Consider the following 26,784-nt stretch of genomic DNA (forward strand, 5'->3'; position numbering starts at 1 on the left):
GCTGCTGCTGGTTTTGACAGACATCACCTCCTGCATCTCGTGCCTCGTTGCTTAAATTGATACCCCCCAGGAACGGAGAGGAGGAGACTCACGAGCACATTTAATCTGAGCGCTCAGGCTGCAGTGACGTGGGTAAAACAAACAGCTTTAGCCCAAAGGAACTGCCTCGCTGATCCAGAAGCTGGAAGTGGCCACTTCTTACGTCACTTCAGGGAATTAATGTTCCAGAAAATTAAGCTGATGTTGGTGCGGCCAGAAAAGCAGCAGGGAAAACACGGAGGAGGGAGGTGCTTACGCACAGCCAGGACGGAGGAAGGTACAGAGAAACCTGGACCTTTCCATGGCTCCTTGCCACGGGATCGATGGGAAATCAAAGGTTACACACACACAGTGCCAGCCACAAAGCAAACAGCACAAAGAGGGACAGCCCCCCTGCTAAGTTAACGCTTTCTGGGTCGAGAAAGGAGACAGAGCCATGTGTGATCACTGCATTCTCTCAAAAGCAACTGCTGCTTGGAAGTACCTGCTTTACACAAAACCTGCTACTCAGCGAAGCCAAGGGTTTGTGGCACTGCACTGCAACATTTCTGTAGCTAAACAAGGCAGTGAGGTGAGGAGAGGGGAGGGAAAAGGCAGGTGTGATGTGCAGAACGACTTCCACCTGTACCTACACTGCCACCAGACACACTGCTGCGACCGCAGCCACGCTGGATGAAGAAGCTGCCACCCCACTTCATCTCCACTGCTCATTACCTTCAAATCTTCCAGCATAACTGCCTGTTTAGTCACTTCCTAACCCAGTTCTGTCAAAATGATTCCCGTTAGAAAATCTGTGTTTCAGCTTAACTCAGATTATTTTTGACAGAACTTGTTTAGCGGATGACTATAAATGCAAGTACCAGAAGATCTGAGAACATCGTAACCTTTAGAGCTGGGAGAGGAAATAGCACCGAGCGTGGAGCCAGATATCCCTGCTCCATGGTTATGTGGCTGTGGGAGAAGGGCATTAATTGCTCCTATAGGGCTGATTTGGCAGCTGCCTAAGCACTGGAAGCTGTGCATCAAGGCTGGCATCTCTACAGATAATACATTAGTAAATCTAAGGACTACTTATCTTACTGCTTGAAATGCCAGGTTGGGGTTTAGTGCCCAGAAATTCAAATAATTCGTTGCAGCTACCTGCAATTCTGTTGTATAATGAGAGAAACAGGCAGATGCTGCTCAAAAGATATTAATAAATGTGACATTTCTGGGGAGTTAATGGATAAATACCAACCTCGCCCTCGCATCTTAAATTATCATAACAAGGGCTGAAAACCCACTTAATTGCTTTCTGTGTATGACTGATGGGAACACATAGTGTCTGTGATTTTACTTGTTACACAGTAAAAGAAGTGGAAAAACCAGCACCAAAATGCATCCTCAAATTACCATCATGCAAGATAAAGCACTGACTCGAGCAGGACTCGACACAGAGATCTCCTTACCTTTTGTTAACGGGCTTCTCATCCTTGTCATAGGGTCTGATGAACCATTTTCCAATTCTTACGAAGTTTTTATCCATCAGGCATCTAGAAAACAATTACAGCAGGAATTACTAATTACATCTTGAGGTGCCATTAAAAGCAGCCTCTGAAGACACTGAATTTAAGGGATTAGGTAGCTGAATTTCTACCCTATCGAAATTAACTTGGTGTCTTTTGGGTTTAACAGAACTTTGTCACTTTCTGTTTTCCCACAGAAGTCAAAGAGAATCCCTGTCCCATCTCAGGATGCTGAACTTCACATCTGCATTTCCCCTTCATCTCTGCCAGAACCTTTTCTGCTCAGGGCTGCTTTTTCTGCTGAATGATCCATCATCCCACTTTTAACACTCCTCTTCCTGAACAAAGGCCATTCATTAGCACTGATTCTTCTCTTTTCAGTCTTCCTCTCAGACTCCACCATAAAGAATATGCACTCCTGTATTTCTGGCATGTCAGTGGTGTAATATAGCACAGGAATGACAGGAAATTGCATTAAGCAAATATTAACAATGAGCCATTTTTCCTTCACATGATCCACAGCACGATTTCAGGTGCTGAAACTTCCACAATTACTGTTTCCTCCATCAGAAAACCTCCCTCCAAAAAATGCACTCCCACATCACCAAATCAGAGCAGCAGGTTACCATTTTCTGCTGGTCCCTTTAAAACTTCACACTTTCTTTACAGAAACTACTTATTCTGTGGCTCTAAAAAAAAACCCAACAGTGAGGATGCAAAGTGATCAATAACCAGTTTAAACTGACAAGTTAGGGAGGGCCTGATGCCTTTCTTAAGTCCACCTGTGCAGATGAATCACACCAGCAACATATTCCAACACAAAGGGTGCTCCATACATTAAACATGCAGTGGGACATGGTGCCCGAGGGATCACACCCAGAAATTCATTACTAAGGAATATTTTTCAGTCAGGTACGTAATATGCTTCAAAAATTCTAAAAAACTGGTCATTTGTTGCTAGTGGTTTATATAGACAAGCAGCGTACAAGCTTTACCCACACACTTCACATCTATTCAGCGGGTTTTTTTTATTTAGAAGAAATAACTGTATTTTTCTGCTTTTTAAAGTTTTTCAGTAGGTTGTTCCTATGGCAGTTGCTAGAGATTAGCCAAAACGAAGGGGAAAAAAAAAAATCAAAAATCACATGAAACATTCCGGGAATGTACTTTCTTCAAGGTTTAGAAAAACTGTGTGATATGTACTTCAAAAGCACACCAAGAAGAAACAGAGAGAAAATGGATGACTGACAATGGAGACACTAATATGCTCCTGATTCTTCTGTACGAACGTGGCAGGGTTTTCCAAAGTTAAAAAACGAAGAAAATTCTAACAGCACGTTCTCAATTACAGCAAAAAGAATCCAGTTCAGCCGAATATACCAATATCTTAAACTGAATATGAAAGCTAAGCCAGCAGAGAGACATTGGTGGAGGGTAAAAAAATAATAAAAAAAAAGAGCTTCAGTAACTACTTCCCTAGGAAATATTTGCTATCAGAGAGCCTGTCAGTGCCGGCGTGTTTTACACAAACAAAAGGAAGCCTGTGAAGTTAACAGCAGATCCCTAAAGAAAATAACCTGTAGTAGCAAAAATCATAATAAACTCTCCCCCATCCCACAGTCGCTTCCATGGCCACGTCGTTGCACCTCACCACGGCAGGTTTAACTGCCTCAAACTAATGCTGCTATTCCATTAAAAAAAAAAAAAAAGTCTTCATGGGTAGATTTGGCCTTAAAAATCAGTCAACCCTCCACGCTAAACTGTATCATGGGTTATTTAAGGAATAATCCCGTATAAAGCAGCAGCCCTGACTGCAGCAGCAAGGATCTCGGATTCGGCCGGGAGAGCAGTTAATGACAGCACCGTGTTATTTTTGCTGTCTAAGCACTAAAGGTGACTGTCCTTTCACAGTCAGCTGCAACAATGGACTTGTGTGGGAAAAAAAAAATAAATAAATAAAACAACCACCAAAAAACAAGTCACAGAAAGCAGTTATTTAATGATATGAAACAGGGAGATGAAACACTCTGCTCTCCCTGGCCCAGGCTGGGCCATTCCTCCCTCAGCACTTCACTGCTGCTTGACCTCTTGTATTTCTGATTTTTCCATGGAAAAAAAAAACAAACAAACCACGACCTGACAAGGGCACACTAATTATTATGAAACAGCACCCTAATCTTTTGAGCACCATTCCTTCAGCTCTTTTAACATTTCCTATATTGCCAATTAACATCACCTGATCGCTAAGGTGGGTACTGGGAGGAAAAAAATACCACAAACAGTTGTGCAAACATCCTTTTTCTTGCAGAAAAGTCGAAGCAGAGGCTTCTCCTCGCTCCCTGTCCCGCGCTGTCCCCGCGGGTCCCTCAGGGCTCCTCCATGAGGGGCAGCTCCCCCCTCAGGGCTTCCCCTCCCGCCACAGCCCTTCCCCCTCAGCCCTCACAAACCCCAAACAACCCCAAAACCCCCCAAAACCTCAGCCCTCTTACTGCCTCAAAACGCAATCCCAGCCTTCTGCTCTATTAATGGAGCTTTTCCTAAACACAGGAGAGGATGGGTCTTTTAAAGTGCTCATTTGCTTTCTAGTAAGGCCTGCACACATATTGCTATTATTTTAAATAATTAGGATGTTAACTTAAGACTTGGTATAACAAACAAACAAACAAAAAGAGATTAAAAGCTGAATGACCTGAAGTAAATTCAGCTGTAAGACTGTAAAAAATGTCTTCAGGAGAGTGGTGGGACGCTCCTGTCCAAGGGCGAGGGGCTGGGAATGTAGCGCGAGTTGTGTCAGTTTATCGTGGCAAAAATCCCCTTATTGTGACATGAGTCACCTCGGGTTATCCTGACAGGAACTGTATCAGCTTATCGTGACAGGGATCACATCAGGTTCTCAGGGCATGAACTGAGGCTCTCAGCAAACACCTGAGCTGTGTTACCAGCTGACACAGAGAGACACAGACTTTTCAGCCCCAGCTGGACACAACAGTTCTGAACAGGTTCCTCTGCCAGCTGATCTGAGGGAGGTTATTTAAAACAAAACAACCAAAAATTTACTTCACGGGAGATCCAAAGAATAAAAATAGCCACTGGGAGCACACGCCACTGGGTACTACAGATTAATAAACACACATCAAATCAATTTTCCCTTGTATACTGCAAAGCTATAAAAGAACTAGTGAACGTTCTACACTTGGAATTTAAAGTTTATAGTTTTACTCACTCTAAGGACTCTACAACTTTTACAAAAATCCCCTAAAGAGACTGGTGAGACAGAAAATAGGAAATACAGCACCTAATCCTTGTACCTGTGGACACGGACCCTGCAGACACACAGGTAACAACACCCTGAGGGGACAGTCACGCTGCTCATGGAAACACTGCCCTGGGAACATCATACAGACCTCATCTCTACCAAACCTACAGCACAGCAAACAGGGCACTACATGTGAGGAGATCAAAGTATTTGCTGTTTTTCTGAAAGAAAAACAGCCAATCAAAATCAAAGTATTTGCTTTTTTTCTAAAAGAAAAATAGCCAATGCTGCCTCCTGAAAAAGTGCTGTAACACAAAGGTGTGTTATATTTTGTAACACCGAGGTGCATTAAATTTTTAATTAAATATTATTACTATTACTACTTGAGAAAAAGTGGGACTAGTTTGATGAAATTTAATTCTGAGGAGATATCCAAATTTGCAAGAACTAAGACACAGTATAGGAAGGTCCTGATGAACTGCAGAAACAGAAAGAATAAAACTCTATAGTCCAAGATGCCACGTCACACACTACAGGCCTAATAACAAGATAATCTTCAGTGAGCTTAAGAGTTGATAGCTGGATTAAGAAGAAAAAGCCATAAGTGTATTAAGTAATCACAGAATAACTTTGCAGTCAAGTTATATATATATATATATATATATATATATATATATGTTCAATATATGAGAATACATTAGGCCTCTCAGAACCAGGAACTGCTAAGCTTCACCCCAAATACTGTGCACAAACGTAATCAAATTGTGACATACACGTAACTAGGAAGAATGGAAAAAGAAAGTTAAGAGCTTTAAGATATGCATCAAGATATGTAACCTCTAAGGGGCTGAAGGTCAGATACAATTATTCTCTGTAAACACCTCGGGAAGGTGAAAACCTTTCTGTTTCACTTTTGAAACAGCTCCCCAGTAAAAATCTGAGCAGAAATATAGATCAACATTATCCTCTGTAGGAGTGTTCAGTTAGTTTGCACAGCATTTAATAGTAAATTACCAAAGTTAACAACTTAAGAGATCCATCCCTACCCTGTTCTCTTGCACTACAGTTCTACATCTAAAAAAGTGTGGTTTGAGAGCAATATAATATCAATGCTCTGTAGGTATCCCGGCATTATTTTAAATATCAAAATGAAACATTTGAGCCCTAGAGCTTTTCTTACCTTTCCAGAAGATTATGAATTGCTTTGAAGAGCAGGGTCCTGCACTCATAGGAAAGTCCATTCTCCCAGAATCCTTCTTCCACCACTGCAAAAACATAAAACATCAACATGCTCAGGACAGGGAAATGTAAACATTTATCCAAAATTTATCCAGAAATTTCCAACAACAGCTCATTTCGATAAACTGTTTCAACTACTACCTACACTGCCCAAGTAGCTTTAATCTTTACTTGCTGCAGACACTGACTTTGAATTAAAAATAAAATTTAAAACAAAAAAAAAAAAAAAAAAAAAAAAAAAAAAAAAAAAAAAAACACAAAGGCATAAAAACAAACCCATTTGTTTGTAGCCTTCAGTATTCAAGTACAGGGGTGAGGAATTCGTGATCGCTCCTTGCCACCACTGCTCAGAGTTCCTTTAGAAACTTAACCACAGATGCAGGCAATCAAGAAACAAAGCGAATCATTAAAGGTGTGAAATCAATTTGCATAACTTAAACGACGTTAAGCAACTCCCCTGAACCTCTCACTGTCACACTCAAGTGAAATTCCTCCACTGTACTGACTTAAACTACTGCAGATTTTGGGACGAAATAAAAACTGTGCATCGGTACCAAGCTGCAGGGATTTTGTTCTGGAGTTAAAACAAAAAAATCTATTTGAAAAAAAAAATCTAATTATCACTCATAAAGGAACGAAGCAAGCACCTGAAGGATACACAAACCTCGGAAATATCTGCTGTCGTTGCTCATGGAATTGGCTGCTAAAACTACCAAGCGTTGAGCTATTTCTGGTATGCCCGCACCAGATTCCAAATCTCATTCAGCCAGAAGACGCAGAGTGAAAACAGATGATTAAATAACTTCGTCAAGGAGGAAGAATTTGTTAATTGTCTGAGCTCTGTCATTTCAACTTTGCAGGAACAGTCGGCACAGCTTTAGAAATGCAAACATAAAACTCTCCTTCCTGCATGTTAAGCACTGAACACTTAACACCCCTCCCCGGCCGATTTACAGGAGGAGACCTTCCAGCAGCACGTCTGTCGTGCAGAGATGATTATCTGAGGAGAGTTTACTCTACAACCGCGTTTAAAAGTCAAGCTTCCGAGGAGTTTGTGCTGCCTGGCAAACACTAATATTGCCGGTGTTCAGAGCCCGGAGCCCAGCACTGCTCGCTGCCTCCCCAGGACCCGCAGCTCCCCCGAGAAAAGGCGCATTGCTGCATGTGCAGGGTGGTGATACACGCTAATGCCGCTAACGGAGTCTCTCTCCTCGTGCAGAATGGAAAAGCCAGGGTTTAGTCCCTAAATCACCTTATCGAACGGCACAGGGCTTCCCCAGAAGAATGGCAAGACACGCGGGAGCCAAAACGCCTTCCTTTGAGAGCACAGCGTGCCCGGAACCCTCCCCGGCAGCGAGGCTGTAATGGGCCATGGCTGTTCACTGCACACACCTTCCCATGGCTTCGGGTCTGTGTTCAGAACTCAGAGCCTCCCTGCCTTATCAGAACTATTGGTGTCTAAATTCTCCATAGCTCAGCACCACTGAAGGCCGGGATGCTGCCAGGCTGGTACAGCAATGCACTTAAAACCTACACCATTCCCAAAGACATCAACGGTTCTGTTATATACGTGTGTGCATAATATATGCATATATATACACGTAATATATATGTATACATATGTTTTTTTCTTTATTTGGGAATGATGTAGGGTTTAGTTGTATCTTAAGCTGTGCCAGGGGAGGTTGAGGTTGGACATCAGGAAGAAATTCTTTACAGAGAGAGTGCTCAGCCCTTGGAACGGGCTGCCCAGGGAGGGGGTGGAGTCACCGTCCCTGGAGGTGTTTCAGGTGAGACTGGATGGACTGGGACCATGGCAGGGTTGGATCAAGGGTTGGACTGGATGATCTCGGAGGGCTTTTCCAACCCAGTTGATTCTCTGGTTCCATATGTAGTTTTTAAGTTACATCTGTCTATATATGTCTATATATACACACATATATATATATTATGAGAGATCACACCTGAGTTCAGCTCGATGAAAATTCCGTATTTAAATAAAAATATCACATTTTTAGCGTCATGAAGCTGACAGAATCTGTCAAAGCCAAAAGAAATTCCCTATGACACAGCCCTGACCTCACCCTGAGTTCCACCCTTCCCTAGGGTACTGCCAGTGTTGTCCCTGCTTTAAGAAACTCACTCAAAGTGGGAGAGACAAGCACCAATTCCATGATTTTACAGGAGAGTTCCCCCCTCCAGTTCTGATGTTCTCAATCCTAACTCATTACCCACTCCCAGCCTAACAGGACCCAGCTACAGAACAACAAAATCACCTCTCAGAACTATTTTCTGCCAGTATAATTTTGCCAGTCCAGAAGAAGTCAGATCAGACTGTACTGCTTTACACCGTTTAAATGTACTATTCCGTAGAGCTGGAATAATTTCAATACCAAATTATTTTGGTACTGGACATGCCCTGTGCTCTCTGTCCCTGCACAGCTCCTCTGGGATACCCCCCACAAACCGGGACTGGTGGGATGTGAGACCCCCCTACACACACACATCCCAGCAGGAGGGCTGGGATGAGGGAATGGAAACTGCCCAGCTGCACTCACAGCTATCCCACCCTCAGCACAAAGAACGTGTCCAAAATCCTCGGAAAAGCAGGAAAAAGCCACGTTAACCTCGCGGTGGAAGTCCTGGCAGCCGAGCCCGAGGGTCGTGTCTGACGATGAGATCAGACTGGCTGAGGAGCTGCAGTGCCTGGGACAGGGAAAAGGGGAAGGTCTGCACTGGGATCATCCCTCAGTATTCTAATTTTCCAAACTGGTTTTGGTATCGCTCAGCACTCCAATAAATTATATATGAAATGGAAATAAAATTATTTCCCTATTAAATTTAACTCTGGGTATATCGTAAGACATTGCCATAACCATTTTCCTATAATAAATAATGCCTTTTAATTCCCTGATATATTAATGCACTATACTTACCGTAATTACCTCTAATGCTTCTTTATCCTGCTAAAAAAGTACCTCTCACAATTAAGGGCACGGACACATGTCTGATGCACTAAAAATGAGGAGGAAAAATTAGAAATGCAGCATTTCACCTCCTCTCTGCTCTTCGGCTTCATGATCCAGACTCCAAAAGTGTTTAAATAACTGGAGCAGGTTTCAGCCTCAAGGTGCACGTGGTGACCAGGAACAACTCTTGGCAAAACATGAACAATTAGATTATCCCTGTAAACAGCAAAGTTCCTGACACGAGGAGAGCCAGAGCAGAGACAGGAGCTGGGAGAGGCAGCACAGCAGATGGGACACCCTGTGGGTCACCCCCTCCAGGGGCTGGGGAGACAAAGCCGTGGCTAAGCTGATCCCTTGTTTGCAGCAATCCCCTCCTGAGCAGGGTGGCACACTGGGTGACCTCCTGGGGCCCAGGCTGCCTGTCATCTGTCAGTCCTCAGCTCCTGCAGGCTCACACCGATGGACACCCCCAGCTCTGTCTGTGTGCATAGCTGTTCATCTGTAAATGCTCACTGACCCATCTGAGCCTGTGCCCACTCTGGACGAGTCAAGGATGGCAACTGGGAGTAGCAGTTACTTTATTTTATCGAGCAGCTCATCCCCTCCTCGCTGTCCTGCAACAGAGGCAGAACCTCACCAGCACATTCCTCACCAAAAGGAGCAACTACTACATGTGCTTTGTTATTTTGATAACAAAATTCCCTCTCAAGATAAACAATGAGTCGATTAATATTGTCTCTAAAAATCCGGAATCTCCGGGAAAAATCAAGAACAGCAGAAAATCCACACCAAGAAGAAAAGTGTATTTGACACTTAATAGATGAAAGCCGAGGTGCTAAATCCCACTGCTGGTCTCCACCCAGAATGGGAATTAATCAACAGCCTTCACATGTAAAGCTTTTAGATGTTCGTCATGATTTTGTTTTCACAGGTTCAAATAAAAAAAAAAAATCAATAAAAGGTTTGTGCTGATTTTTAAGTTTATTCTTGGAGATCAGATGTTGAAAGAATTAAAGGCAACTACAATAATTTAGACTTACGCTGGAAATTGATAATTTAAATATACATTAATGAGCAGCTCAGTTGGCTTGGGGTCTTTTTGATTTTCAAGTCAGAGATATTAAGGCCTTCAAAGTGTCCCATGATTTTTATGAAGCCAGCCATGTTCTCAAAAAAAAAAAAAAGGAAAAAAGAAAAAAGAACCATTATAAAAATTTCAAGGAGAGAAGTCGCAGCCAAATATCAAAGCAAATACTTCAATAATTTTAGGTCTCCCAGCAGAGATACTGCAAAGATAATAAGATCTCTGTTCTGCTTCAGTGACCAAACTGACATATTTTACTTAAAAGAAAATATAGGAAGGAAGGAGAGAAGGCAAGTTGAGGCTGCAGAGATAGTTATACCTTTAAGAAATCCAGCCACCCACATTTTAATAATTCAGGTCACCCTGCCTTGTGCAGTTTAAAAGCAGAATTAGTTTCAAAGAATACATATTTCCTCAGAGCTATGTTACATATTTCCTTTTAATGTATCATATTGCAGCAACAGCTGAAATGAACGTCTAGACATCAAAAACAAGGCTTTATTCCCACCTACTGCTTTTTTACCTCAGGCAGTAGAGCTAATGAAACCCATTATCCAGAACACTGCCCTCGGTTACCACATTGGCCACTGCAAACCTGGAAAAAAAAAAAAAACCCACACTCTGGGACGGGCCCGGTTATTCAGCCATTAAAATCACTGAAAATCAATTTCTCGCAGCCCGCTGCAGAAACGCTGATAGATTAAAGCAGGACACGTGGGACAAGGAGATTACTGCCAGGGAAGATTACTGTGTCAAACTGCTGGGGACAGGGAGCTCCTCGGGAGTCACGTTGGGCCTCCTGCTTCCCACGGAACACGCAGGGAAGCTGCTCGTTCTCCACGTGCAGCTGCGCTTTTCGGAAACACGAGGCCCAAACAACAACCTCTGACCAAATCAGGAATTCAATTGCTGAAAGCAGGCATTTAATTTTTCATTTGGGTTTTTATTGAGGTGCCCTTAAAGGCAGTATTTCAAAAGCCAAGCAGCGTTTTGAAGCATCATTTCTTCTTAAAAAAAAAAAAAAAATTTCTGAGTTAAAAGAGTAACAACGCAAAGCAACGGTACATTAATTCTGAAAAACTATATTATACCCATAAAAATCCAATTAAAGGCAACGCTACTGATCGATCATTGCCATCCTGCCATTGATCACCTTGTAAAATCTGCGTTGGAGTCATTAGTGATTAAATTGACTTATTACTAAATCAGATTCAACCCACTTAGAGATCTAATTTCCTTGTGCTGGTTATGATTGTAGGGAAATCGTGCTGCTCGCTCGCCCGGGCCCGAGGATCCATCTCGGCTCTGTCCCCCGAGCCAAAATGAACCAACGCAGCAGAAACGCTCCCCAGAATGACCCCTTAGTGCTCACCTGCTTGCCAGCAGAGCTCAGGGGGGAACAGGGGCTGTACAGGCACAGAATGTTTCCAATCCAGGTCCTGCCAAGGTATCCTGAGCAGCTCCCGTTCCAGGGAAATGGGAATGTCAACAGGGACGTCGCTGAAGGTGCCGCTCAGACACGACCCCGGCCTCCATTTCAGCCACCGCCATTTTCGACACAAAACCCAACGCTCCCAAGCAGAGTCGGCTACAAAACCGGAATTGTTGCACTTCAGAAGGATAAATAAAAGCTTCAAAGGCAACAGCTGTGGAATATCACAGGAATACTCCCCGGCTTTAATTGTTGCGCATTGAAACAGAAATTAGCATAATAGCTATTTATTGGAAAACAGATGGTAGGTAACTATGTGCACTTAGATTGTGTTAGCACTGCTTAAAGGATTACTTTTATCGCTTCCTCTCTCCCAGTGGGTACAAAGTTGTTTTTTATAAAATACACACTCAGCGTCGCATCCTCCCCCTGTCCCACGCTCCCGCGTTCGTCTCCTCCCTCCCGGTCCCTGCTGCCTTCCCACCGGAGATCCACCACCACCACATCTTCACAGGGCTGTTTTCTCGGTGTCTTGGTTAACCCCAGCGATTGTCTGGGAAAGCAGGAGGAGCATTTCTGTGTAATTACAGCTCGGGCCTGCTCTCTCTGTGTAGGAATGCAGGGCTGAGCCGCTGCTGGAGACAGGAGAGATTCCAAACCAAACCAGGGATCTGCCGGGTGGTGTTCGCTCCGAGCGCTTCCTACAGTCACCAGCCCCGTCCCAGGGAAGAGCCAAGTGAACAGAAACAAGGCTCAGTTTTCTGTGCTTCACACGGATTCCAAAAGCCAAGTGGGAAGTTGTTTTCAGAGGGAAACCCACTCTCGTGTGCCAGAAAATCCCCCCAGTCCCTGATTTCTGCCCTTTCATTTGTCCCACCGGGTGTTTGTGCTGAGCAGTTTTATTTCCAAGCCGCTCTGTATTTCTTTGCAGAGGTGTTTCCTAGAGATGAAAAGCATAACCTGACCATAGTGAAACCAGACTAAATGTTTGGGGAGGTTCTCACCATCTTCTCCTGAAGTGTTCTGGGTTAAGGATGCCATGGAAAGAAGTATTTGCTTAACTTTACTCCTGGGAGTTTCTAGAATTTCCTCCCACATCTGTGAACTTCTCATTTTCTGTTCCTTCTCGTTTCCCTCCTCTTCTTTTTTCCTCAGAAAAACACAAAAGCAGCCCCCCCCAAAAAATCCAAAGGAAATGTTTACAGGTATTACTACGCTCTCCTAATCCCAGAAACAATCCGTACTCTCCAAACTTGATTCGCTCTCTTCTTTCCCCTTCCAAACCTCCAAGGTCTCTTTGTTTTCTCCCATTTTCAGTGACCACCTGGGCCTTACAACCAGCACGACAACCCTCATTGAACAAATCACCTCCAACCACCCCCTTCTGCCTTTTCATCTTGGTGGGTTCCAAGAAAACCAAACCCCTGCAGTGTACCTGCAGCAGGGACACCTTTCCCTCTGCACCCACGATGTGATGAGAGCAAGGACTTTTATCTTCCTCTCTGCACTCAGCTGAGGTTTGTCACTGCTGGCACAAGGACTGTGCTCCCCCATCCCCACAGCCCAGAGCTCTACTGGAGGAATGGAATGTGCAAGGGCAGGGAGTCCCTGTGGAGAAAGCAGAGCCATCCAGCCATCCCTGGAGTGACAATGCATCTGTATTAATCCATACCTGGAAAGTGAAAGGAACCCAAAGCCTTCCCCAAGCACGCAAGACGTCACTGTTGGAACACAGATCCCTCTGGAGAGCAGCACAGGGATGCTCCTTCCCTCCTCCTCAGCACAGGTTTGCCTTGAAAACCATTGTCCAGACAGACAATCCCATGTCTGACTGCAATCCCAGCGAGCCCAGCCCATGGGAATTATCCCCGTTCCTCCTGAGCCAGCCCCCACTGATCCCAACATCTGCAGAGACATCCCTCCCCAGCATCTTCCAGAGCAATTCCAGGACTTCCCCTGGCTCAGGGCACTCCAAGGCGTGACCAGGGGACATGGCAACAGGATTATTCCTCAGGGAGGGACAACACCAGAGCCCCTCCCTGCCCTTCAGTTCCCTCCTCCCGGGGTGGGCAGAGCCAGGATGGGGTGTCAGCTCCTGCACAGAGCAGCTCCTGGCAGAATGAGCTGCTGCTTTCCAGCAGGTTTGCATGGATATGGGGAGAACACAACAGGAGGAAACACAAGATCTCCGAGGCATCCAAAGAGATTTATGGAGGAATTCCGGGTGTAACGCTGCCCAGTCTCCCCATGACCCCAGTTCCACCCAGCTGGGCTCTTCTCAGGGGAACAATGACTGTGATATTTCCACCTCAGCTCTGTGCTTGTCTAACCAAGGCAATATTTGGCTTTCCATTACTTCAAAATTTCATTTACTCTTCTGCATAAAAATTAGGGATTGTGCTTGTTTTTCCCTCAGTTCACACTTGCTTTTGGACCTGTATCACCTCACCGCCTCCACACTCCTATTTCCCTCTTGCCCTTTATTTATATCTTTTTCAATATATAATGGTTACAGAAATAACATTTTTCAGTAGAAAATCTTCTTTCCCTTAACTTACTTGAAATGATGTATTGTGAGAAAACCAAATTGTGATTGAACTAAAGGATACAGGAAATACTTTTATAGCAGCCCTTGTTCTAAACACACATCACGTGCCACACACACGACAGCTGAAGGTTCCACGTGTGAACTACAACACCAATTCCACTGTACATGGAACATATTAGATAAGTCCTCTTTATATTCCTGCCTAAACTGGAAAAAGGGATGTGCAAACATACTTTTTTATCTTATCCATCACTTCAAAATAACGCTATAAAGCTTATTTTACTGCTTGTTTTCCTGCCTCCCCACTGGAATTCCCTACGAGATTTTACACAGCAGTGAAAGACAAAATTGACTTTGCAATTTGTTTTCTTAAAAACCTGCTGAAGCAGAAGGGCCCCAAAAAAACCCCAAACCTCACCCACCAATCACCAAAAATACAAAGTATGAGTTAGCAACAGGCAACCCCGAATTTAATATTGCTGGCTGGTTTCTGGAGCAGCAAAGATCCCTTCCGACCCAAACCTTCCCATGATCCTGGAGGTCTGTCCAGACACGACTCTCAGCTTGTGATTTTTATAAATTATAAAATAAGTTTCAGCTTATAATGCTTAGACATATTCACAAACACAGGTGAGACTCCAGCAATGACCAACACCAGTGCAAAAATGGTTCTGGTCAGACTTGGTGCTCGTAAATTAAATACTTGGGAACATTCTTTTCGAAACAAAAGGTGAGTTTAAAGACTCCTGAGTTTTGCAAGAATTTTGGGAGGGGGAAAAAAACCCTGAAAATGCACCTCAAATTGAGGTATTAAGAACAGCATGAATGAAGTTTCTTTTTGAAAATGTGCCGGTGCAAGCCATTTCCCCTTTGGAAGGGCAGCAGACTTCCCAAACCACAGGCACAGAATAAAAGGGTAGAAAAGACTTCAAGGGACAAGACAACCATATTTTTGCCATTCTGTTTGTTCCCTGCTGGATTTTAGAGGCCAAAATACTTTGTGCTCTTCTGTAAGCAAATGCTGACTGGAGTTTGCCACTGGTTAAACCGAATTAAAAACCAAACAAGAGCTGCTGTGCTGGGTTCTGCCAAGGAAGGCTTTGATAGTGAGGCAGCAGAATGTCAGGCAGGTTTGTAAGGCTATTTTTGTCCTGTGAGAGGAGCCAGCAGAGGGAGCTTGCTGGGACCAGGCCCTGGGCTCTGCTTTTCTCATTAAGAAAAGGATCCGAGATCACACGGGCTAAAAATAAACCTTCTGGGAAAAAAACCACCCTGACCACACTCAATAATAAACATATTAGAAGAGAGCAGGTTTGGAGTAGAGACAGTTTTAAGTGCTGCTTTTAAAATAAAACCTCCATATGAAACAGCTTTAAAAGCAGAGTAACTTCCTTGGAAAACAATCCAGTGAAAGCATCCGGGATCAAACCTGTGCCGGGATCCCCTGGGAAAGGCTCAGTAAGGGCTCAGTAAAGGCTCAGATGGGAACCCTCATCTCTGTTGCTTCCACCGGCTGAACAGAGACTTATATACTTCCAGGCATCTTTGATTTTTAATTAATGACGTTTCTAACATTTGGTCTTTCCCAAAGTTTTGGAATTCCTGGGTTTTCCCGTTCCCACTTCAGGCCGTTGCAGTGAGTGGGGACTGGGCCACACCGAGGGGGTTTTCCTAACGCTGGGCTGCCACCACTCCCTGCCCCCCCTGCTCTGCTGGCACCTTTCAGCACAGAAAACACCAGGAAACCATCAATGAATCAACCAGCCTGCCCAGAGTGTCCCTGCCCCTCACAGAAACTTCCCTGAGCACTCTCAGGGCCGTCTGGCCCCACTCACAGCAGGGCACACACACTTCTGTCCCTGCTGAGCAACCACCCCTCCAGGAGCTCTTTCAGATCTGGATGGAAAAATCTATTTTTTTAATAAGCATATTCTTATTTTTAAGAATGTATTTATTTGTCCTTATTTATAAACAGAAGGTATCGGAGGTGGGGGGAAACAAGGATGACACAACATGGCATTGGGGATGGGAAAAACAAATTACTGAAGACTGGAGAGGCATTTTGGAAATGCCTGAGTCTTTGGAATTCTGCACAGCAACAAACAAAGCAGCAAGATTTCACAGGCTAGCCCAGACCATCGAACAGGCACTTTGTTCTCATAATAATATCTACAGCAATTATTAATTTAAAGCCAGTCCTGCTCCATAAGGATCACTCCTATGATAGTTACTGCTCGCAGAGGACCCAAGTGAGCAGGATTCCCCTGGGATGAGGGGAGTAGCCCAGAAGAAAGAACAACTTCCTATCCAACCAAAAAAAGTGATGCAGTTTCAGACTCCTCTGTCCTTGGGACTCCTTCTGAAGATCAGTTGTACAAAATTTGAGACTGCACATCCACAAAAAACATCCCCCCTTCCCAGGCATCCCTCCCGCGTTCCCTGCTGGAGCCCTTTCCCACATCCATATTTCACCAGGAGCCGTCTCCCTCACTGCTGGCTCTGCAATGCAAATGTAATATGTTGTTCACTTTGCAGGCTGTTGCCATGGATATTAATGTGATGTCATAAATTGTTACATCTTCATTGCAGAAACAAAATGAAAGGGCTCGGAAGCAGGAGGAGAGCAAGAACTCGTCTAAGGAGGCGTATTTAGGAACAACCAACTGTTGTACAAACCACAAACAGAAAAGAGACACACGAATGTGTATTTTAATTAAGTGCTGTCGAATGCTTCTCTACGTAAGTGCTTCCCAAAAGATTCCAAAATCCTTATTTTTATTTTTTTTTTTCTTACCTGCACAGCAACAGATGGACCAGCACTTCAGAATTCAGCTTTTTGGAAACACCTTCTGAACTCCCACTTTAAACACCAGGCAGTGGCCAACCACCCCAGCACTCCTTCCATCCCTCCCTCCTCCTTTTCCTTTCATCCCAGCTACTTGTGGACTAACCAGTCCCATTTACTCCACACAGCCCATGGCAGCAGCAGTGGCAGGCACTTCATTTCTGAAAAATCCAGGCTTGTGGTTTGCCCCTTAAAAAAACTATTACCTACACCTATTCCTCAAGTTTTGCTCTCCAGGGACTCCGGGAACAAACTGGAACAAACTTTACTTTTCCCTCATTAAAACAGTAGTTAAGATTATGGCAAGTTAATCTCCTTTATCTGTAGATATACACGAGGAGAGAAAGAATGATTTAGCTCAGAGAAAAGCATAACACAGCATAAAGCACACCCAGCGCTCGCAGTCAATTTACGTCCTTTAGAACCAAGAGAATCCAGGATTTCCCTCATTTTCAATTAGTCAAGCTGTCTCCTTTAATCTTTTCCCCAAACAGTTTAGCTGTTCTGGAAGTGGATTTAACTAAGTCCAAAGACACACAGCAAGTGGGGGATGAATGGGCACTTCTGGCTCCCCAGACCTGCTGACCTGCCAAGGAATACTCGGGAATTACACCATTCCCAGGGCACGTTCCCTGCTGTCACCGTCACCAAAGGTGCATCAGAGGAGGAGGCAGCCCTTGGACAAGGAGAATCCTTGTGCTGTCTAACCCACTCCACACTGGGATATCCCCAGTCACTCCTCAGCTCCTGAGGATTTCCCTTGGCAGCTCAAGTAGGAAAACCCCCCTCAAACCTGCCCTACTTCTCTGGGGTCTCGTGGCACTTCCCTCCCAGTCTGCCAGTTCAAGGGTGAGGAACTCCCCTGTTTCCATGGGGTGTGTTCTCCCCTCTCCAAACTCACTTGAATTGCACATGGAATGGAAAACATTCCAAATGCCCTCCATTCAAACCCGCCACCCAACATTTACACAGTTCAGAAAACAGATCTCATCTTCAACAATCCACAGTTATCTTCCCTGCTCTTGCCTGTGGTTTTCACTTCCACATTCCAATCAGGAATCTTAACCTGTTCCCCCAAGCCTCTCAGCACTGGACTCTCCATGGTAATTCACCAAACACCTTCTGTCCCTACACCCTCACCCACTGCCTGTGTTTATTTTCTTTGCACTGGTTCTTTAATCACCCATTCCCATTCCATGGATTCACACACTGATTTGGGCTGGGAGGGACCTTAAAGCTCACCCAGTCCCACCCCCTGCCATGGGCAGGGTCACCTTCCACTATCCCAGGTTACTCCAAGTTTATCCAACCTGGTCTTGGACACTTCCAGGGATCCAGGGGCAGCCACAGCTTCTCTGGGCAACCTGGGCCAGGGCCTGCCCACCCTCACAGGGAACAATTCCTTCCCAATATCCCATCTATCCCTGCCCTCTGGCAGTGGGAAGCCATTCCCTGTGTCCTGTCCCTTCATCCCTTGTCCCCAGTCCCTATCCAGCTCTCCTGGAGCCCCTTCAGGTACTAGAAGGTTGCCATGAGCTCTTCAGAGACACCAAGGGTGTAGATCCACATTAATTGCTCACTCCTGAAGTATTTCTTGATTGAAACCCTTTAATTTTATTCCAGGAGCCTGTGGGTCCCTATTCCAGGGGCGCCACCCAACACAGGCACTGCAGCAGAAACTGCCCTGTCCACCTGCTCTGAACAGCTCAGCAACAGCTCCTTAATAACATTAAGAACTTCTTACCCTAGAAGGATATGCCCCCCATAATCCCACAGGCTTAAGAAAGCCCAGGGTCAAAGGGCAACAGAAGGTGCCAAACTCAACAGCCCTGAACACACCAGAGCCCCATCCCAGGGGACCAGACAGGAGCAGGAGCAGCACAGGGGACTGAGGAACGTCTCTGGGATGCACCATGGAGTGCAGGGATCCCAAAAGTGCTCCTGTCAGCCCCCAGAGAGCAGCCCTGCCCAGCCTGAGCTGGCACCAGGCACACAGACCCAGCCAGGCCAGAGCTCTGCACGGCCCTCCCACACCCCCAGCGCTCCGTGCCTCCAGCCCAGGGGCTTGCTGCTCATCACCACACCAAGTGCTACTGCCGACAAAAACTAATATTATAAATCCAGGGTTTGTTTCATTAAAAAAATGCAATTCTGTTTAAAAAACACAGCTGTAAGAAGATTACAGCTCAGCCTACTTAATGTTTCCTAACATCTCGGCCAACAACACCCCTGTGTTAGTGCATCCTCGGGGAGGACCTGACCTGTCACCCAGCGGGGCTGGCCCAGCAGCTGCGATGGGAGGTGACAGGGAGATCCCAGAACCCCGGGCTGGCCCCATCCCCGCGGATCAGCCTCCCCCCACACACACAGCCCAGCTGGGTCTGTCCTCTCGGGCCACAGCCTCCCTCAGAGCATCATCCCAACCCCACGGGCACCTGCAATTCCACAGGTGCTGTCCCGTCTGACAGGGAGTCCACGGATCGGCATCACCCGGCAGGGAGAGGAGGAGGAAGAAATCTGCGGTCGGGGCTGTTGCAGCTGACATTTAATGGACACCATCATTTGCCTTCCTGGCAACGATTTTAGTGTCAAAAAGTAAGGGCACCCAGCAAGAACCGGGCCAGTCCCTCGTGTGAGCGAAGCCAGCTGATTTTCCATCTCTGATGGATCCTGCACTTCAACCAACCCCAAATTCTCACCTCCTTTAGCCCGGGAGCAGCAAAGCCAGACTTAATTGGTTTTGTCACGCTGGGGATGTAAAAAAAAGCGACCCTAAAGTACTGCAAACCACATCCACACCCCTCCGTGGCTGAACACAAATCCCAGCACTCCAACTGCAAATCAGGAGGAAAAACCCCCCTCTGATACATCAGAGCAGCCTCGGCTCTCTCACCCACAGGATCTCACTCACTTGTACCGTTTAAACATAATCTGACAGCAAATGAAGCTTCATTTGAAGATTACTAAAAGCCTGGCTTTGCTCACTCCCCCTCCGATAAAAATACAAGCCAACTGGAAGCATATCCTGCTGGAAATGTATTGAATTATATATCCTCTACCCTGATAAAACATAATTATCAATATAACTAACCGATCAATGATTGATGCTACAGACAATTTATTTTATTTGATACCCCTACAGCCTGGAAAAGGCCTTTGCCTTCAAGCACAAAGCATCACAATTACTCCAGATATTATTTTGCTGGCATAAAAATCCACCTGTAATGCATTTAAACTTCCACAGAGCATATCTAGGTTGTTTAAAGAGGGTAGCAACAGGGAGATAATCCCAGTTTAATAACTCTGCATGTAATTGCTCTGAGCTACCACCCTAAGCTGTCTTACATAAAAAACCATCCCCTGGATCACTCCTCCTGCCCCTTCACCTTGTGAAGTCAGAAAGGAATCAAAATTGGGTCAGTGGGGGTAACTCTGGGAAGTTATTGATTTTTTTTTTTTATGTCTGCAAGATTAAAATCAATCAAGTTGTGAAAAACTGCCAGAACCTTGGCAGAAAATGCTTCAAGTCCCCACGTATAGGGAAAAGAAATTTCGCCACACATGACAATCTTTTCAAGGCAGAACAGCAAAAGACACACAAATTATTCCACCAGGACGGAGATTCCCACTGTGATGAGATAACAAGTTTGATAAGCAGAGTTTTAGACCTAAAATTCTTCTCAGTCCCAACAAACTCCCAATGAATTGCCAGCAAATCTTTCAAGAGCAGATCCTTGTTCTCACTGCTGTCACTTCTGCACTTCACAAAAACCGATCTGAATGTCTTTGCTTTGCCATCTCAAGAAAAGAACGACCCCACTCAACTCCCTCCTGGCCTCTGGATATTTTAAATGCTTTTTAAAGGCACAAATTAGTCCAAAAGACTCAAAAGTTCCTGCCTCATGTCCTGTTGGTCACTGCTTTAGTATAAGACGAATGGAGCAGGAGAACACTAAAGGCAGAGAAATACAGGAGTCAGTGGGCAAACCTTTGTAAATAAGCTTCATTTTGGTAAAAGTTCCAGAGTCAAATACACACGAGCTTAACCGAGAGCAAAAAAAAACAAATTAACTTCTCATCTGTCTCCTTTTCAAACTAGAAATTGAGAAAGAAGGGGAAGTGACTGGCTTCATCCTGTAGCTGTTTAATAAACTCTTACTTTGGTGTATCAAAGGAAGATGTGTATGTATGTGTATTCATAACAAAGAGTGTTATATCCTTCACCACCCTTTAAAAACATTAAATACATTAATTATTCAAGAAAATATTATGGAAAGCACTTTTAAACAGAGATTTTTTTTTTTTTTTTTTTAAGAAAGTACTTAATGCACGAAGTCCCCACAGTGCTTGGGAATGAATGATCCCTTCCAAACTCTGAGATATTCCCACCAAAACAAGTGCACACCAGAGCCTTGTCAGGGCAATCTTTAATTCACCCTGGCTGGCTCCCAGTGGATCCCAGGACACATCCCAACCCAAACAGGAGACCGGGAGGGAGGGAGCTCAGAAGCAATTCCAGATCTATCAAGACTGAAACATTACCTACCACAATAACAGTATTTTCTCTTTGGGAGCTGTGCCAGGGCAGAGCAGCTCCCTGCAGGAGCTGGGGCTCCTCCTGGGGGGGTTGGTATCCAAGGAGCACCTTCCGTGATGGAACTACAGATTGGCCAGGCAAAATGCATGGGAATGCCCCTCCCATCAAACCACACAGTCCCACTGCTCACTCCCCTGCTTCAGAACCCTCACACAAGCCCAGGGAACGTGGCACCAAACTGCCCCTCCCTTTAACTGGGGGGCATTTTTACAACTCAGTGACCCAGCAGATAAAAAACAACCCCCACCCCAAAGGCCAGAGAAAAGGTGTAGGATGAGTGTGCCCTTTCAAGGGTGTGCAGTTATCTCCTCCTGACCATTGGAGAGGTCCTGCTGCTCATGGGTAAGTTATTTATAGCTCATCTGGGCAGCATCCACATCTTTAATTCCGCAGCAGCTTCCCTTGCCTTTTGAATTAAAAATTGAACTTTACTCCAATGGATTCTCCGGGGGGAAGCATTAAATGTGCCACATCCTGTTCTTTGTTTCAAGGCAGCAGTGTGAAATAATGTAGAGAGCTCAGAGAGCCCTGATGATTACTGCATATTTCATTAGACTCCAACACTCTTTGTCCCACTTAGAGCCTGCCTACATGCCTTGGGCCATATGGAGCTGGTTAAGCAGGGCCTGTGATTACTACTTGGAAAAATCTACAACAATCATTCTCAGACAATTCTCAGCATTGTGATTACTAAACTTCCAGCTTTTTCAACCTTAAAAAGTAATTGACTGTGTCTAGGGTGTCACTAAGCCCCATTTATTAAAAGATCCAAACTGATTGGGTAAATATGAGGCACAACAAGTAACTGAGCAGAGGAGCAACGGGCTGTGTTTATTTCTGCACAGCCTTTTTAGTAGGTTTGGGGAAACGAACTCCTTCAAAACCAGAAATCAGCAATGTTTTACAGGGCACAGGGCTGAGAGGTGACCTGTTTGGGACAGGTCACCTTAACCTGAGCTGCTGTAAAATCAGTTCCTTTTTGTTGTCTGTCTGCTGCCTAAAACATTCACACACTTTGGTTTCACTGGATCATTTTTTGGTCTGTAACAGAAGAATTTGTGACCAAAACTATTTCATGGGGAGCTTCACGTGGAACTGCCCCAAAGGGGAATTTATGGGGAACTTTGGGGAGCTGCCCAGAGCTCCATTCCCATGGAGGAGCCTGAGCCCATCCCAGTTCCCCCGCTGTGACCCTCCAGGACGCCCTCCTGCTCTCCTCACATGCACCACTGGTTATTTCTGTCAGATAGATCTAATTAATTAGATCATGTTTGTGCAGCATCCAGGAAAGGAAGGCCCTGCTAACACTGTAATCTCTGTTGACAATTCACTCAAGTTTCCAATGGACCTCTGAAAGCCATCATTCCACAGTGCTCACGCCATGCAGGTTGGGAAGCAGCAATCCAGGGAATGCTGCCCAGGGGAAAGGCTTCCCTGCTGCCTCCCTGCTCACAGACCCGGCCAGAGAGCCTGGGGACTCTGGGGGGCACTTGTCAGCAGAGGAGGATGGGCTGATCTTCCTGAGGTTTTCAGTCTGACTAATTCCATAAACTAATCCTGATCATTTCTCAGCACACGCTGAAAACGCTCCTCCTGCCTGCAGAGCTCTGCTGGGGAGGGCTGGGTGGGATCTCAGGGAAAGGTTCTTCCCCCAGAGGGTGGTTGGCACTGAACAGGCTCCCCAGGGCAGTGGGCACAGCCCCAAGGCTGCCAGAGCTGCAGGAGGCTTTGGACAACGCTCTGAGGGACAGGGTGGGATTGTTGGGGTGTCTGTGCATCCAGGAGCTGGACTGGATGAGTCCTGGGGGTCCCTTCCAGCTCTGGTTATTCCATGATTCCAAAAACCAGATGCTATTTGCTGCTGAACTTTGCAGCCAAGGCTTTGCTACTCCAAGGCTACAAAGCAAACTACAAACTAGACAACAGAAAAGAATTAAAAGACTAAAGGTCTGGAAATGCCCAAAACCAGCTTCACCAATTTTTTTTTCACTTCTTATCCCAAATTTCTTGTTCTCTTCTAGAACCAGTTCTCTCCCCTGAGCTTGTCCCAAGTGCTGACACCCCTGCAGCTCCTCAAAGCTTACAGAGAACTCCAGGCAACCTGTTCCCCCTCCTGTGACATCAGCCACTCAGCACTAATCCATTTGTGCATTTCTACCCACAGTCAAGGGCTCTAATTCCCACTGGCCCAGAGTAAATATTACATCTGGCTGCAGGAGAGAACAGCGGGTTTGAGGGATGCAAAGAGGTGAGGCACAGGGAGCGGATGCAGGAGGGAATTGTCACAGATTTTCATCCCCTCCCTGGTAGGATAAACCCCAACTCCAGCATGCCCAGGGAATGGGGCACTCGAACCTCCCATGTTCTGCACTGACCCTGCTTTTGGGGAGTCAGAGGAGGAGCACAAAGCAAAAGCTCTCCCTGCCTCAAGAACCCGAGCAAGGAACCCTCCAGAGCAGAAGAGCAGCACCTACAGTCACCCCCTTACACAGAGCTCAAACAAATGGGGGGTCATATCAATAATTGCAATGCAAATCACCAGGCTCTGGAAGAGTTAACATGGTGACATCCCAGCAGAGCAGTGACACACACCCTGATCCACCTGCACAGCCACACACAGGAACCAGGAGCCTGGATTTAGGAACAGCCCTTTGACACAAGTTAAAACAGGAGAATCTGGTTATTTCACCACAGGGGGGTTCTGCTCTGGTCTCACTCTGGCAGGGAGCTGATAATGTTAATTGGGAATAATTGAAGATACTGGGTTTAAAGGTGTTTTTATCAGGTATTAGAGCATGTTGCCTTTCTATCCTGCTATCTGGTTTATTCAGGCCTGGAGATCTAGAAAGGCAAAAAATCCAAAAGATTTGTTTTAAAAGACAGTATTTTATATATTTGTATTTATTTTAGTGAGTACAACGCCCATTAAACTGGATTTTGTGCCAAGTACCTGCAGAATCTCCCGTTCAGGAGGGGTTACAAAGAACAGAATTTGCCATCTCCAAACTGCCGTTCAACTGACCTCGTTTTCAGAGGAGCGGGGGGGGGGTTTGTGTTCACTTCCCTCTGTTCAGCCCACTCAAAACGTCTAAAGAGGAGAGAGTTCTCCAGAACTGCTCAATCAAATCAAATTAATACTAATTACATCGACAAATGCCAGGTGTTTTAACACCACCTATTTGTTATCAGCACAAAAAATCCTCCCTTAACTCGCTCCCCTGAAGGGGGCTCAGCGATGCTCTGGTACCTCAGGGCTTATCCCACTCCCAGATTATGCTGGGTATTTTAAAAGCAAAAGTACAGAATTTCGTGCAGAAAAACACCACTCAGAGCATATGCAAAAGCTGCTTTCAGAGCAGGCCCAGAATTAGCTCCACTGATATTTTTCCAAGTTTGACAGTTGAGCCTTCTGTGCTTGTCATGCACTTGCCACATTAGAAAAATAATGTTCTTATGTAGTAGTGAACACATGTTTATTTAATGGCATCTGCCCAGAGGGATGAGAGATTTGCTGTGAGCACTCACAGAACTGTTTCTCTCAAACCAAATCACGTTTGAAATATCTGGGTTAAAACTGATCTGGGATGGGTTGATTTTTGACTTTGAAAGAATTCAAAACCAAAGGCTTTTTTTATAAAAAAATATATATATACACACATAGCTGAATTTACTATGCAGGAAAATACCCACATCTGAAAAGAGGGAGAGGAAATCAACTCAAACTATTTTTAAGTATTATAACATTTATAAACATTAAATATGGTTTCAAAGCAAATCCTGGGATATTTTATTTCATCTTTCCCTCCCCCAAAACCACATTGTCTGTCCTGATCTGTGTCTGGAAGCTACAGCCAGGAAGAAGCAAAAAACTAATCCCTCAAATAAAACCAGCCTTGCTTGGGGGCTCACCTTGCATTTGTGGGAGGGTTTGGTTTGGGGGATTCTCCTTTGGGTTGGGGTTTTGTTTCAATAAAGCAATGGGATATTTACTACTTATGGTATTTTTAAAAGGAAATAATCAAAATGCAGAAAACATTTTGTACAAGGCTTGCTCCCTTAAAAGATAAAAAAAAAAACCAAAAACAAACATATTATAGGAAGCAACTGGTAAGGCTGCAAAAATAAACAAAATGCAAAAGCCTGTGTTTGATTCCTTCTCTTTGCAAAGGGGCTGAGTAACTCGATATTTGTGCTTTGGCACCATCACCCAGAAAGACCAAACAGAGGGAATCCATTCATCTGGAAACCACACAAAAGGATCCCTCCAGCCCCTCCCACCCACGACCAACACACACGTGGGACAGACTGCAGGCACCGAAACTTCAGCCTTTGGGTGGAAAATTCAAACCTTGAAACAGAAATTGGAATATTTAGGTCTCCTCCCCTTTCTAAGGGGGAAATAACCTCCTGGAAGTAGCAAATGAGCTGCAGGATTAACGACTGTGTAACCAGAATTCCTGCAGAATCCTTGACTGTGCATCACGGTTCACGTGCTGTCAGCGACTCATCCCTGGCCTGAACCTCCAAACGAGCCACACACGGAGCACTCCCAGCAATTACAAATAAATGCTGAGTTTCTGTGGCGCCCAAAGGGCTTAAAAACAACTCCCTGGATACCTAAAATATTGTAATTCTGCTTCAGTGGCAGAAAAGCTGCAGCACATAAATAACTGCTCTGCAGAGCACCCAGGCAGGCCTAAAAAGGACATTCTGTGTTATGACATTTTTAGTGCTTTGTAAGAACAAACTTTGTGTTTCTGCTGTTACGAGGAGGGCCAAATAAACCAGGAGCCAACTCCCCCCCTGGGCTGTTTGCTCTGCTTCCTCCCGGGAACAGGGCCCTGGACTGGGCCAGGAATACCCACTTTGGAACAGTCCTTTGTCCATTTGTCAACATCTGGGTGGAGATTTGGGGGTTTCTGTCAACTTTGCATTATTTCCCATCTCTTTACTGCAAAGGTAATAATAAATTTATTCTGAGCCCGAAGACCCACCCCGTATTTCAGCTGGAGATGTTTGTCATCCAGGAATTAATCTTCCCGAGGCTTTCAGGGATGAAAGAGAGAAACAATAAGCCACGGAATAAATAGGATTTAATTCCCTTCCCCTCTCATCTTCCATTACTCAGAGAACACTCAGGATGAGAAAGTCTATTTGACAAGAAGTATCAACATATTAAACACACACAAAAGCCATCCATCCTGCAAGTGCTTCCTGCAGGAGCAGCCACTAACTGTGATTAATTCACACTAATTTGGAGTCCAAAGGAA

General features: G+C 45.1%; 1 protein-coding gene across 1 annotated transcript in view; it reads right to left on the minus strand.

The window, feature by feature from the left end:
- Positions 1-26,784, minus strand: part of MED13L (mediator complex subunit 13 like) — a 161,851-nt gene that overhangs the window by 77,804 nt on the left and 57,263 nt on the right. Inside the window, exons 3-4 of the mRNA XM_027905327.1 lie at positions 5,981-6,065; positions 1,488-1,571 (exon numbers count right to left, since the gene is read on the minus strand). Of these exons, the coding sequence (XP_027761128.1) occupies positions 1,488-1,571; positions 5,981-6,065 (169 nt within the window). The remainder of the gene's footprint in view (positions 1-1,487; positions 1,572-5,980; positions 6,066-26,784) is intronic.

The sequence above is a fragment of the Empidonax traillii genome, unplaced genomic scaffold (genome assembly GCF_003031625.1).
Source record: "Empidonax traillii isolate 1590-97213 ecotype Southwest subspecies unplaced genomic scaffold, ASM303162v1 scaffold1142:size416873, whole genome shotgun sequence".
Taxonomy (NCBI): domain Eukaryota; kingdom Metazoa; phylum Chordata; class Aves; order Passeriformes; family Tyrannidae; genus Empidonax; species Empidonax traillii.